Source organism: Ambystoma mexicanum, chromosome 7p (genome assembly GCF_040938575.1).
Source record: "Ambystoma mexicanum isolate Mex_15411 chromosome 7p, UKY_AmexF1_1, whole genome shotgun sequence".
NCBI lineage: Eukaryota > Metazoa > Chordata > Amphibia > Caudata > Ambystomatidae > Ambystoma > Ambystoma mexicanum.
In genome coordinates, this window is record NC_090939.1 from 33596753 (window position 1) to 33611185 (window position 14433).

At 46.2% G+C, this 14433-nt stretch overlaps 1 protein-coding gene across 3 annotated transcripts in view; it reads right to left on the reverse strand.

Moving 5' to 3' along the window:
• Nucleotides 1–11674: 11674 nt before the first annotated feature.
• LOC138525649 (uncharacterized) overlaps nt 11675–14433 on the reverse strand; it is a 29188-nt gene continuing 26429 nt past the window's right edge. For all 3 annotated transcript variants that reach the window (XM_069635709.1, XM_069635708.1, XM_069635706.1), the window contains one exon: nt 11675–14032. In XM_069635709.1, coding sequence (XP_069491810.1) covers nt 13700–14032 — 333 coding nt within the window. In that variant the 3' untranslated portion in view covers nt 11675–13699. The remainder of the gene's footprint in view (nt 14033–14433) is intronic.

Sequence of the window (14433 nt, forward strand, 5' to 3'; positions counted from 1 at the left end):
TGTATCACTGCTCCCAGCATGACCCGGCCAGCGAAGCCTGGGTGAAAAAGAGACCTGTAAAATGGCCCTCGGACAGAAGCAAACGTTCCCAAATACTAATGCCAAAACTACTTGCAATATGCGCATTTTCTCCACAAACCCCTTTCTGATTAGAACATTTGTAAAACGTACAGATATGGCAGAATACATGTTCACATGGCATTAGCAATGAAGCACCCACACCGCTGCAGTTGTGTGTAAATAATAAAAGCATCCCGGGGGGTTATTTGTTATGTGCATCATTGAAAAGCTTACACCCCACGGTCCCGCGCCATAACCAAACTAATGCTGCTAGAGTGCAAAGAAAGACAAATGCAACCATACAGAGGGCTCATGTGAAGGACACGCGAGAATGCACCCTCCATGTGTGCACGTCCAAGCCCCTTATGTGCCACTACCGTCATGTACGGTGGCAAGTCATTTTCCATGTGCTCCACCAACCTCACTACTACCTCACTGACTGCAAATGTATATGCATATAACACAATGTTGTAGTTGTTAAAACATAGTGTACAAATAATGTGCTCGGACTGGCTATATTCGAGAGGAATTAGCAATGTTAAGATGTGAGCTTTGAAATGACTCAATTAGTATTGTGTGTTATTTGGATGTTTATGATGCTTTCACCTCAAATCGGCAACACACGAGGAAGATGCCTTTGTGAGTATATGCAAGGCCATTCCCCCTCCCTCCCAGTGGAGCCTGCCAGACGAGAGAGCAGAGGCCTGCGCCGCGCTGCTCCCCCTCCCCCAACTAGGCTGGAGCCGCCTCAAAGATTTGTAGTCCCCTCTGCAGCACCCAAGGCCCGCCACCTGCATTATTTACAGCCCAGTAGTAAACCTCCGCCTGAATACACAAATCCAAAGGCGCCCTCTCTTAAACCCCACAACCCATCGGATCACCTTAGGTTTATGGCCCCTGTAACATTAGGACACCCAATACTATGGCAACATACAGCAGCACATTCATAACGACATCTAACAAGACAGAAAGACATGTACCGCCTGTCCCATGCCCTGAGACCTAGCCCCACGACCTATGGTACCCGGTCAACAGGACACTGGTAACCATGTACTGATGAATCGCCATCAAACCCCTCTCAAGGTGCATTCCTCCTGTGTTGCATTAACCTGTAGAATAACCTATTGAAAGATTTACTAAAGAAGATAATATTGCAATAACTGAATGACTGCGGTGTGCATGGCCTAGGGCAAATAAGTCAGGAAAAGACATTCATCTCTGACACTGGCCGCAATGGCACAACAACACCGTCCGGATGAACCCAGCAGACCTGCCAGGCCCAGCCCAACCCACGAGGCTGACCAGTGACGTCCTCCAGCCAAGGCCAACCACATCGCAGCAGCACCTATAGCTAGTCGTCGCCACCCAATCCCATTGAACTTGTGCCCCCTATAGTGTGTAGGTTCTGATGACGTTTTTTGTTAATATATACGCCTGTCTTTGCTATTGTCAGACAGAGCGCTCTCGGAGTTTGCAGAGTTGTTTGCATGCCCTATTCTAATTGATAAACTCCCATTTACGCTCACCCGCACTTGTCTTGGCCCTATTCCCATTCTGGGAGAGTCCATCATTGTCTCTCATTGCGGGGAGGATCGTGCTGGTTGGGGACGCTTGCCTTCACAATCCAACCCCCAGAATCTATACAGAACAGAAATGGGTCTGTAGCACTACTAAGTCTTTTTATTATACTCTAGTGTCAAAAGTATCAAAATTAGACACCGAGACCTATATGGAACAATTTAGTTTTCATATGACAGCAACCTTTTATACTTTGTGATAAATCACACCAAATGGAAGCAACAATATTAAAAATAGCGCTTTTGACTTCCAATTAGTGTGCACCTTTTTAGCGCATTAGGAAAGTAGTGAGAGAGGAAAGGGCGAGTTCTCTCTTCTATCCCCTAACCTTAGCAGGCGATACACCAGCGCTCCACTAGGGTGAGAACATCTATTGTAGGGATAAAGAGAATATCTGTAGGGACAGCGAGCTAGCTATAGGGAATTAAGCTTGAGGAATAACTTTGAATAAAAGATATTCTGTCTTTTTTGTGTTAAATCAAAATAATCTTTGCCACATACAGCATGGTTAGTGGCAGCACAGGTATGGGATACATTACTCACCGTAATCGTATTTCTGATGCTTGTATCTGCTTAGATTCACATGCTGTGCATAGGCCGACATCTAGTGGAAGCTGCGGAGTATTACAGTTTGTTTTTCGAAACTCGAAAATGGGCGTCGACACAGGCGTGCCAGTAATACTATCCCTAGTGTGACGTCCACTGTACCCAAGATCCCTCACGCGTCTAGGATCCTCAGATTGTATTTTTTCTGACATGAGGAAGCATGAGGAGTAGCGTGAGCACAGATAATCCAAGCAGATAGACAGAAAGGTAAGACTACAAGCAATCATGCGCCTTCTCTCGGAGGGGAGGAAGGGTGGGTCGCATGTGAATCTAAGCAGATACAAGCATCAGAAATACGATTACGGTGAGTAATGTATCCCTTCTGAGGCTTGTGGAATCTGCTTAGATCACATGCTGTGCATAGATTAGCGAGCAGTACCAGAAGAAGGAGGTGGGATGTGAGAAGGGTCATGAGCAAACAGGTGACTTAGAACCGCTTGTCCCACTTGTGTATCTGTCTTGGAATGAGTGTCAATGCAGTAATGCTGAGTAAAAGTGTGAATAGAGCTCCAAGTAGCTGCTTTGCAAATGGTGTCGAGGGGAACATTTGCAATGAAAGCCAGAGTGGCCCCAATGCCTCTAGTAGAATGGGCCCTTGGCGTAAAAGGCAGAGTTTTCTCAGAAAGAGAGTAACACAGCTGTATACAGTTGATAATCCACTTCGAGATCGCGCCTTTAGAGACGCGATCCCCTTCTCTGCCTGTAGCTACGGAGACAAACAGTTGATCTGTCTTTCTTAGCGGTCTGGTTTTATTTACATAGTAGAGGACCGCCCTACGCACATCAAGGGTGTGTAGTTTCACCTCAGCTGAGCTTTGCGGGTTCTGGAAGAAAGCCGGAAGCTCGATGGACTGGTTTACATGGAACTTAGATATAAATTTAGGTGAGAACCTAGGGTGTGTGCGTAAAACCAGTTTGTCTTTGTGGATAGCAAAGAAAGGATCCTGCACTGACAGAGCCTGAATTTCACTGACCCTTCTTATAGAGGTAATGGCTACTAAGAAGGCCGTTTTATAAGTCAGGTGTTTGAGACTACTTTTATGCATGGGTTCGAAGGGGGGGGCCCATGAGCTTAGCTAGCACCACATTGAGGTCCCATCCTGGCGGTGGGTTTGAAATAGGAGGGTGAAGTCTCTTTACTCCTTCCATGAAGGCTTTAACTACTGGTACTTTCCACCACGATACCTTGTTATGGGATGTGGTGTAAGCCGAGAGGGCTGCCAGGTGTACTTTCAGCGAGTTAAAAACCAACCCTGCGTCCAGCAGGTGGAGCATGTATGTTACAACGTTGGAAGGAGTGCAATCAACTGGGTTGATTTGTTTATTCTGGCACCAAATAACGAATCTTTTCCATTTGTCAAAGTAGCAGTGCCTTGTGTTTGGTTTCCTGGATTCTTTTAGGATGTCCATACACCTCTGTGATAAATTGAGATGGCCAAACTCTATGACCTCAGGAGCCATGCTGCCAGGTTTATAGAGTTGGGTTCTTTGTGCACTGTTTGACCTTGTTGCTGGGACAGAAGGTTGTACCAGGCTGGGAGTTTGATGGGCTCGCACACCGCCATCATGTGTAGGTGTGGAAACCATGGTTGTCTAGCCCACATGGGAGCAACTAGGATGAGTGTCATCGATTCTTTGTTCATTTTGTACACCACCTTCCTGATGAGAGGGGTTGGTGGAAAAGCGTACGCAAACATCCTTGACCAGTTCATCCACAGGGCGTTCCCCTGGGAGTGTGGCTGGGGGAACCTGGATGCAAATCCTGGGCATTGTTTGTTTTCGCTTGTGGCGAATAGGTCTATAGTGGGGAAACCCCACCGAGAGAAGAGATTTTCTACGATATCTCTGTGAAGGACCCATTCGTGTTCTTCTGGGAGGGAGTCTCTGCTTAGGGCATCCGCTAGGGAATTGAGCTCCCCTGGAACATGTTGTGATGACAGGAAGATGTTCCATCTGAGTGCCCATATCCAGATTTTCTGGGCAAGCTTGGACAGATTTGGCGAACGAGTCCCTCCTTGTTTGTTCAGATAGAACATGGCTGTCGTGCTGTCCGTCCGGATCTGCACCGACAAGTTTAGCAGATGGGGCTCGAACGCCCGAAGCGCTCGGAATACTGCCAGAAGCTCTAGCAGATTGATGTGGTTCTTGGCTACTGAGTGAGACCAGAGACCCTGAGCTGTGTGGTGGAGATGGTGAGCTCCCCACCCAGTCAGGCATGCATCTGTAGTCACCACTGCCTGTACTTCTGGATCGTAAAAGGGTTTTCCCCTTGCGAGGTTCTCTCTTGTCCACCAGTGTAAGCTCTGTACGAGTGTTGGCGAAACGACCACTAGATCGTCCCACTGACCACTTGCCTGAGACCACTGTTTCGCCAACCATTCCTGCATGGGACGCATGCGCAGACGCGCGTGGGGGACCAGGTAAATGCATGACGCCATCATGCCCAGTAATCGCATTGCTTTGCGTACCGTTATTTGTTGACCTGACTGATAATGTGGAATCTGCAGTAGTATATTCCGAATTCTGTCTTCCGAGGGGAAGGTCAACCCTTTCTGAGTATCTAGGATCGCTCCTAGGAACTGTTTTGAGGTGCTTGGCACCAGACTTGATTTCTTCTCGTTGATAGAGAAGCCTAATTCGTGGAGGAGGTCGATAGTCCTCTGAATGTTTGACCTGCAAATTCCTGGGGTTTCCCCCGTTATGAGCCAGTCGTCCAGATAAGGGTACACTGGGATAGCCTCCCTGCGTAGGTGTGCAGCTGCCACCGCCAGTACCTTGGTGAATACCCTTGGTGCTGAAGCTATTCCGAAGGGCAGTACCTTGAATTGGTAGTGGCGACTGTCTACCTTGAAGCGCAAGTATTTCCTGTGCGCTGGGATCATGGAAATATGAAAATAAGCATCTTTCATATCCAAGGTTGCCATGTAATCCCCCTTTTTTAGGAGGGGGATTACCTCTTGTAGCGTGGTCATACGGAATTTTTGGGGCTTGACATACTTGTTGGCAGGCCGTAAGTCCAATACTGGGCGCATTGTCAAATCTTTTTTTTTTGGCACAAGGAAGTAAGTTGAATAAATACCCTTGTTTACCTGGTGTCCCGGGACGAGCTCTATTGCGTCCTTTTGTAGAAGAATGGCGATCTCCTCGAGAAGGATCTTCTGATGTTCTAAGGAGTGTATTCTTTGTCGTGGAGGGTGGTTCCGGGGACGCTGCAGTAATTCTATACAATATCCTGTGGATACTGTTGACAGCACCCATCTGTCTGAGGTGATCCCTTCCCAAGCTTGGGTGAAGTTGGAAATGCGTCCCCCTACTGGGGTTGCGTGAGAAGGGACCCTGAACTGAGCGTCACTGCTTTGGTGGAGGCGTGCCACCTCCTTTGTTGGGGCTGCCTCTGCCTCTTCCACGACCTCTCTTGTTACCCCTGCCATAACCTTGGGTAGACTGCTGGTTGTTGTTCCATTGTGTACCCTGTCCTTGGGCATAGTTGCCTCTTTGTGAATTTTGGCCGCGTGGGCGACGAAAATTACTGTTCCCCCTCTGGTTAGGGGGTTTGTTGGTAAGCTGGCCAAGGGATTTGAGAGTCTCGTATTCGTCCTTGGCATTCTTAAGTGCGTCTTCGACCGCTTTTCCAAACAATAGCTCGGGTTCCACCGGCTTGTCTATTAATGAGGCCTGGGTTTCTATTTTGAACCCTGACTGCCGTAACCACGCATGTCTCTTGATAACAGTACCTTCTGCTATCAATCTCCCTGCGTTGTCCGCGGCGTCAAAAGTTGCTTTTAATATGCAACCAGACACGGCTCTCCCTTCTGCCGAGATCCGAGCCAACTGGCCCTTTACCGGTTCAGGAGCAGAGGCTATGAGCGCCGCGACCTCTTCCCATTGATGGCAGTTGTAACTTGCCAACAGGGTGGTGGAGTTTGCAATTCTTGCTTGGTAGGCGGACGTTGAGGCTACCTTCCTGCCAAACCCGTACAGTTTCTTGCTCTCCTTGTCGGGAGGAGCTTCTGACGACGATAAGGGTGTCCCAGCCCTCTTCCGAGTGTTGGTAACCACTAGGGAGTCTGGTTTGAGATGTCCTTTTATATAAAGAGGGTCAGACTGGGCTGCCCGAAAAAGTTTTTCAACTCTGGGGTTGACGGCTCTGGTGAGGTTAGGATTCACCAGGGATGGATCTATTCTACGTTGGATGGATTTAAGGATAGGGATGGTCTGGGCGACCGGCCTCCTCTCTCCCACCAACTCTTCTGCGAAGTCCCTTTCCTCCTGTACACCGTGGGTGTCGATGTGAAAATGTTCTGCTGCGCGAGCGAGAACTTCATTAAGGAGGGGCTGGTTATCAACTGGCGAGTCGGTAACTGGGGCTTCGCTCTCTACCGGGGAATCTACTCTGTAAATTTCCTGCTCATCTTCTACCTCTTCCAGGTCCTCATCATCCGCATAGTATTCAGTCCCTGTTTGTTCCTCCATAGTTTCAAACTCCGGGTGTTGAGTAGAGTATGGAGTAGAGTAAGGCTGCACCTCGAATGGTTCAGGTCTTTCAAACCGGGCCCTTTTATTTAGGGGGATAGGATAGGAGGAGCCTGAGGGTGTGGCCCCTTGTGGGTCATACGAAAGGAAATGTTCTGGGTTTTTTTCATAAAAATCAGCTAAGGAAGACATCCTTGACATGACCCTGTCTATGTCTTCACTGGACCATACTTTGGAACAGGGTATGATTTTAGTAGGCAACTTAGGGGACTCAAGGGTACCCTTACTGGATGTTGAAGTCCCAGTAGATTTGAGTTTGTCTGTTTGCTTAGGGAGGAAGGATGGTTTTAGAGGAGTGGATTGCTGTGCTTTCCGCTGTTTCCCCCCCTCCCCATGCGTGGAAAAATGTTTTCCCTGCCCCTTGGAGGCCCCAGAGACCTTCGATGGTTGTCGTCGAGGGTCTGGGGAGGTATCTGTGTGTTTCGAGCGTGGGGCCTCGCTGGTGATAACTGTGGCCTCGGTCTCCTGGAGCGCGGCCTGGGGGTGGAAGTCGTCTTCGTCTTCCGACGATCGAACTTCCGTTAATCTAGGGAGCGAGGCACTCTTGGCAAGAGTGGATGATTGCCTTGCGTCATGAGGCGATCTCGATCGAGAGCGCCCAGAGGACACCGAGTCGGACCGTTCTATCTGTGCCTCTTTCCGAGAAGTCGACGTCGTCGAGATTCGGTTGGACTTCGTGTGCTTAGTGTGTGTAGGATGTGTAGCGCTTGCGTCGCCGGGGGTCTTCCCCATAGCCGCCCTGCCGGACAACCTTCCGAGGTCGGGGACCTGCGCTCGGCAGTCTTTCGACGCCCTAGTGCCCTCGCCGTCCGAAAGTACGGCGTCGCTGCCATCGCTGAAGGCGCCCTCCGCTGCCATGGCTGCCTGCCTGGCGTGGTGGGCCCAACGCTTTGTCGAACGGTCCTTAAGTGTCTTAGGCTTAAACCTACTACACGCTCTGCAGTTCGCTTCGGGGTGGTCCCTCGGCAAGCAGAGATTGCACGTGGCGTGCCTGTCGACCCAAGGGTATTTGCGGTTGCACTTGGGGCAGAATTGGAAAGGGGTACCCTCCATACGCACCTTGAGGCAGCGGGCTGGTAAGTGTAGGAAATATATAGGGTGTACCTATATACCAAGAGTGAAGAGTATGTACCACCCCCCACTCTCCCTACTTGCAGGGCCGAGGCCAGCGGCCTACTAGGCCCGGGCCGAGGCCAGCGGCCTTCCGAGGCCCAGATCCGTCGTGCAGCGGCCGACGGTCGATGTCTTCTCCAGCCGTCGTCGAGGGTCGACGTTGGGGTGGGGAAGGATGTTAATAAATAATTTTAAACTTCAATAATAAGCAAAAGTATGGCTAAGGCCAGGGAACTCCGCAAGATGCTTCCGACCAGTATGGCGGAAAAAAACAATCTGAGGATCCTAGACGCGTGAGGGATCTTGGGTACAGTGGACGTCACACTAGGGATAGTATTACTGGCACGCCTGTGTCGACGCCCATTTTCGAGTTTCGAAAAACAAACTGTAATACTCCGCAGCTTCCACTAGATGTCGGCCTATGCACAGCATGTGATCTAAGCAGATTCCACAAGCCTCAGAAATATAGTTATAACAGGACTCTTGATATCCTTTCGCAATAGTAGCATGACATGTTTTTACAATGCCACTGCTGGCATATATTGTCAAGACCTGCCTCGTGATTTTTGTTGAGACAAGGAGTACAAGCATGTGTTGCACCAAACCAGGATTGACATATATTGATACAGGGCCTTCTGGCGTCCTTTGATCATAGCAAGAATGAACATATGTTCTCTCCTCCGCATCCCCAGAGGACAACCAGCATGAGTTTAAGAGAGCAAACGCAGTGTCTCAGATTTACCGAATAGCGGTGCCCCCACCCTTTGTTTTCGAACAGTGGAGACAAGTGGAAACAAAGCCAGAAGAGCTGCTGTTGTAGCAGCCATGCTTTGTAGCAGCCATGCTTTGGCGAGTGTGAAGTAGAGTCCATGCTACATAGTGCTCCCGCTCCTCTGAACTCTCATGGAACCATGTACCTGAGCTGCTGAAAATTGACTGTTCAATGCTCCAAACTGTTCTATGATGGGAGAAAGACAGTATTTATTGGGTGTGTGTAAAACCCGGAACACGCCGGAACGAGCCAGAACGGTACCCTAATATATAAAACGGCAGCAAAACTCACCTGATAATGATGCAAACACACATGAAGAACATTTTGAAATGAGGAAGTTTGAACAATGTGCTGTCATTAACCCATTACTGCCCAAAATCTACATTTTAACACGAAAAAAAAGTACCCGGAACGCTACCCTAATATATAAAACGGCAGCGAAACTCACCTGGAAATGATGCAAAGATACACGAAGAACATTTTGAAATGAGAAAGGTGCACCAATATGCTGTCATTAACCCATTACAACTCAAAATCAAAATTTTATCACCAAAAGGTACCCGAAAAGGGCCAGAACGGTACCCTATTATATAACACAGCAGAGAACCTCACCTGAAAATGATGCAAACACACATGAAGAACATTTTTAAATGAGAAAGGTGCACCAATATGCTGTCATTAACTCATTACTGCCCAAAATCTACATTTTATCATGAAAATGTACGCAGAACGGGCCGAAACGCCACCCTAAAATATATAACGGCAGCGAAACTCACCAGAAAACGATGCAAACACACATGAAGAACATTTTGAAATGAGAAAGGTGCACCAATATGCTGTCATTAACCCATTACTGTGCAAAATCTACATTTTATCATGAAAAAGTACCTGGAACGGGCCGGAACCATGGGCGTAATTTTAGGGGGGCACAGGGGTGTTTGTCCCCCCCAACTTTCATGGCACACCATTTTGTCCCCATTCATTTGGCTGGGGCACCTTTTCTTCAGATGTCATGTCCCCCCCCTACATTTTCAGCAAAGTTACTCCACTGGCCGGAACGCTACCCTAATATATAAAACGGCAGCAAAACTCACCTGAAAATGATGCAAAGACACATGAAGTACATTTTGAAATGAGAAAGGTGCACCAATATGCTGTCATTAACCATTTACTGCCCAAAATCTACATTTTATCACGATAAAGTACCCGGAACGGGCCAGAACGCTACCCTAATATATAAAACGGAGCGAAACTCACCTGAAAATGATGCAAACTCACATGAAGAACACTTTGATTTGAGAAAGGTTCACCAATATGCTGTCATTAACCATTTACTGCCCAGAATCTACATTTTATCACGAAAAAGTACCCGGAGCGGGCTAGAACACTACCCTAATATATAAAACGGAGTGAAACTCACCTGAAAATGATGCAAAATCACATGAAGAACACTTTGATTTGAGAAAGGTTCACCAATATGCTGTCATTAACCATTTACTGGCCAAAATCTACATTTTATCACGAGAAAGTACCCGGAAAGGGCCAGAACGCTACCCTAATATATCAAACGGAGCAAAACTCACCTGAAAATGATACAAACCCACATGAAGAACACTTGGAAATGAGAAAGGTTAAACGATGCCTGTCATTAACCCATTACTCACAAGCATGGTCTATAGTGATGTCTCTGCCAGTACCTGGATATATGGAGTAGGACGTGTCAGTTAAAGGTATGAGGGTATGCTGTATGGTAGAAGAGCACAGTCTTATCACAGAAGTGCTTGAGCATATGATGGAAGAAGCTGGGCATTTGATGCCTACACTGGCAAATGATGTTAATGTTATGAGATCTTGTACCGCACACTGTTGCTACTGGTGTATTCTCTTGGCACACTGGCAGATCTTCAATGTAAGGAGTGTTGGGGAGGGGGGTTGTTAGTGGGATTGAGAGAGAACAGAGCAAGCGAGCTTTGGTGTACTGTTGGCAGCTTCAGTTCTGAGAAACCGGTCACTGAGCATTGGTGCATTTTCAGTTGGAAGCCGTCATGTGGTGTTGAGGTAGGATTGTGCATGGTTTGGTTTCATGCTGGGTTGGGTGTTGTGAAGAGCATGCGGGTTGTGGTAGAGGTATGGTTATGTCCAGTTCAGAGTTTGCAGGTGAGTAGGCAGAATTTGTTAGTTTTTGGTACGGTTAGTTAGAAGAAACACGTGTCTACCTTACACAGTTAGGCTAAATGCAAAATATGGAATGCAGGTAGATATATACTATTAGGTAATAAGAGTGGTGGTGTTTTACTGGAATACAGTAATGGCTGTACTCCCCGCTCACACCACTCTTACTTCATCAGTCACTGACGGTTGTCTACGTCAGGCGTACATGGGCTAACAGGAGCAAACAGGGAGTGGAACTGCTCTGGAGGGAGCTCCCCTTTGCCTCTGGTCCTTAGCCGATGGCTTTTCAGGCAAGGCTGCCATGGAGCTCTTCGGGATGAGAGACACGTGACTCGCTCATGGCCCAATCCAGGGGTTGCAGGCGGACCAGGGTGTGCAGGGGGGAAGGTCAGGGAGGGACTGGGAAAGGACCAAACAAGCAAAAAAACGCAAAGACGAAATGAAAGTGGAGGGAGGGGGTACAGGAAGAGGAAACGCAAGAGCAGGGGCACTCACCAGCAGTGTCTGGTAGGGCTTTGCAAGTGGAATCAAGTGGGTGAGGGGAGAACATGCAAAGGAGAAGACTCTATGCTATTCGCTACCTGTTGGGACAAGTGACTCACTCAGGATAACTTGGTTAGTGCTGTGGATATGCTTATGTTTATATACATTCCACTGCACACGTGGAAGGCACAGGCAGAGGAGTGCAACGTTGTGTGACAAGTTTGTAAGATGGGACAAGAGATCAGAATTTTCTGCATTGGGTATGACTGCAATGAATACCCACATTCAGCAATGGCACTAAGTACAATTCACCAGTGTCACTTACCACCCCCAGTGTAATAAATCTGTAAAGGCGAGAGACATTACTACTTGTATATTAGCATAGATTTCATAACATTTAACCAAATGTAAATAAATGAAATAACATTGTAAATGAGATACTATAACATGGATTCAATCTACCAATAAGACATTTATGGATGAGCTCTCTTTCACAATAAATGCCATCCCTTCTTCAAACTCTTGACCAAGCCACCTGAGAGCCTTGGGAGATCATCTCACTTGTAGGATGTCAGTAAAGCCTGCCTTCTATTCCTGTTAATATAACACGAGACATGCCGATTGTGTTGTCTGACCCAGCTGCATCTGGCAAATGTTGTGCTAACAAGTCACATAAAATGTCTTTCAAAGGTTGTCCATAAACTTTGATGCGGTGTGTGTGTCATGTTTTATTGGTCTTTAGGTGGATACTTGTTTTGTATTTGAAGAGATTCATTCTGTTCTTTCAAATACATGGAGCTTCCCTGAATGCACTTCAGACATTTGTACAGACCACTAGGGAAATGAGCTCGGTCAAGGCAAGACAAAGGATACCAGTCCTGGCATAGTCCCTGGCAGAGGATAATTTTTGATTTTGTAGGTTTTTTACAGAGTTTACCCATGAAACAGAGGAACCAAGTTGCTGTGTAATAGTCATCTAATGATGTTGTTAAGAATTCAACAGTGGATGTGGCCTCTTTTGGAGGACTCCTTGAAAACTGTGTATTAAAATCTTTCTTAATATTCTGCTTAATCCCTTTCTTGGCTCTGCAATATTTTTGTTTCTTCAACTGTGATTTTGGGAGAAAGGATTTTCCACTAATTAATTCCATAGATATCCAATGCCGCACAGCAGTCAAGTCTGCAGGGAATGGTACAAGTGACCCACTACACAATATATGTGCAAATAAGCAGAGAAATAGTCCACAGCTGGATGAATCATGCTTAGCTGGTGCATCATGAGGAGCATGGATTGTCCACTTAGACCAGTCAATGTTGGATGCCATCTGCATGTCCATGAGTGTTTGTGGCATGTCAATGTACTTTGTGTAGAGGGTTTGATTGGAGTATAAATATACAATCATCTTCCACTTCATGAACAGCAGCATAAGTACCCAGTGAGTATTTTGCACATTTGTGGGGATGATCCAGATGTCCTTTGCCATAATATCTGACTTGATGCCGAACTCGTGAACACTTGAAGAGAATCCAGGTAAGTCAATGGAATGAATTATGAATGGACTGAAAACGCTCACATGTACATGACATTCAGTGACAAGTTTTAGAGAAGCTCTAGTAAGCAAGAAGCTTTCAATGACTGTGTCAACGAGCCAGTTAGCACCTAAGAGAGACTCCATGTCTTCAACATTGATGTAAATATTTTGAACTAGGACACTGCATGCGTGGATAACCTGGTTTGTTTATGAGAGCTTGACCGCTGCGGTACACCCAGATCATACTTGTCTACCAGAAAAGAGGTCAAATGTTCTTTCTTGGGAACATTCTCATATGGGTTCAATTGTTTAGTATGTTTATTTTTTGCTTTAATGTCTTCCTGAGTGTCATCAAATTTAGTTTCACTCAGAATAGTATACATTGCGGCTACAGTCTGCAGCTCATCTTTCTCATTTTTTTCCTTCCAGATTTGCCTTTTCTGACATTCATCCTCAGCTTTTTCAGAGAGTACACTTTTCTTTTCTTACTTGAACTCTTACCAATTGATTTCTCTGCAGCCAGAATGTGGTAGCATGTTCGTGAACTGTTGCAAGAGCATGTTTCAACTGAGAATAATTTGACCACATACTTTTAGTGCCGTAATCCTGTAACTATGAAACATCCAGACTGTGCCTGAAGAAATACTTGGTTTTGCTTAACTAACAAGTCTGCTAGGCCTTCCGTTGTATTTGATTTGCGCTCATAACCCTTGATATTGTTACAGGTTCTTCATCCTAGTGACCCTTCTTTATAAAGTCCACTATCTTTTCCACAGGTATGTAATCGAATGGGAATGCCTGTTTGACAGGTGATAATTCCCCATACCACACTGTCCTCTAAACACTTCCTTTAGATAAAATGTTGCAAAAAGTAGATTACCAATACCATTTCATCCATGTAAACCTCTTTGTGCTTAGTCAGTCTTTTCATCACTGCATTCATGCTTTCTGACACATTAGTTGTAACTCTACTGGTTTTCTTATAAATGCCAACTGTTTCCAAGAACCATCTGCCTGCCTTTGTCAAGATGTCTTTGCTCAGTTTTTCCTCAAAATATTTTACAAAAGAAGCACTCCATTTTTTCCTTAGGTTTTCCAACAAAGTCTCCTTCACTTTTGTAGTCCAAGAGCTGTAGAACATTATTGGTGTACACTTTTCTGTCTGCTTTTCCTCCTGCATGACCTGAAACCCAGAATTCAACATCTTTCAGTATGTGGTTCCAACAAACAACATGCTTGCATCTTGGAATAATATTCTCTACAGATTTCACAATAGCAGCTTCTCTGTCTGTTACTATAGTAATGGAACTCTGGTTAATTTGAGGCATACGCTTTGCTACTAAAGAAAATAATGTTTCATGGGCAATCGTGCGTTTATCATAGCATGATTTTCCTCAAACAATGAACAATGAAATATAAGTGGAGAGAGGTAAAAATCACCTAATTGAAATGTGTCATATGAAATTACATATAAGTTTGGGAACCAGCGAGTAACGGCATACAAACCCTTCCAGTACATAGTGAAGCTCGTAGATGTTATATAAATCATCATGACTGATACTACGTTTCTGTTTCCCATACATA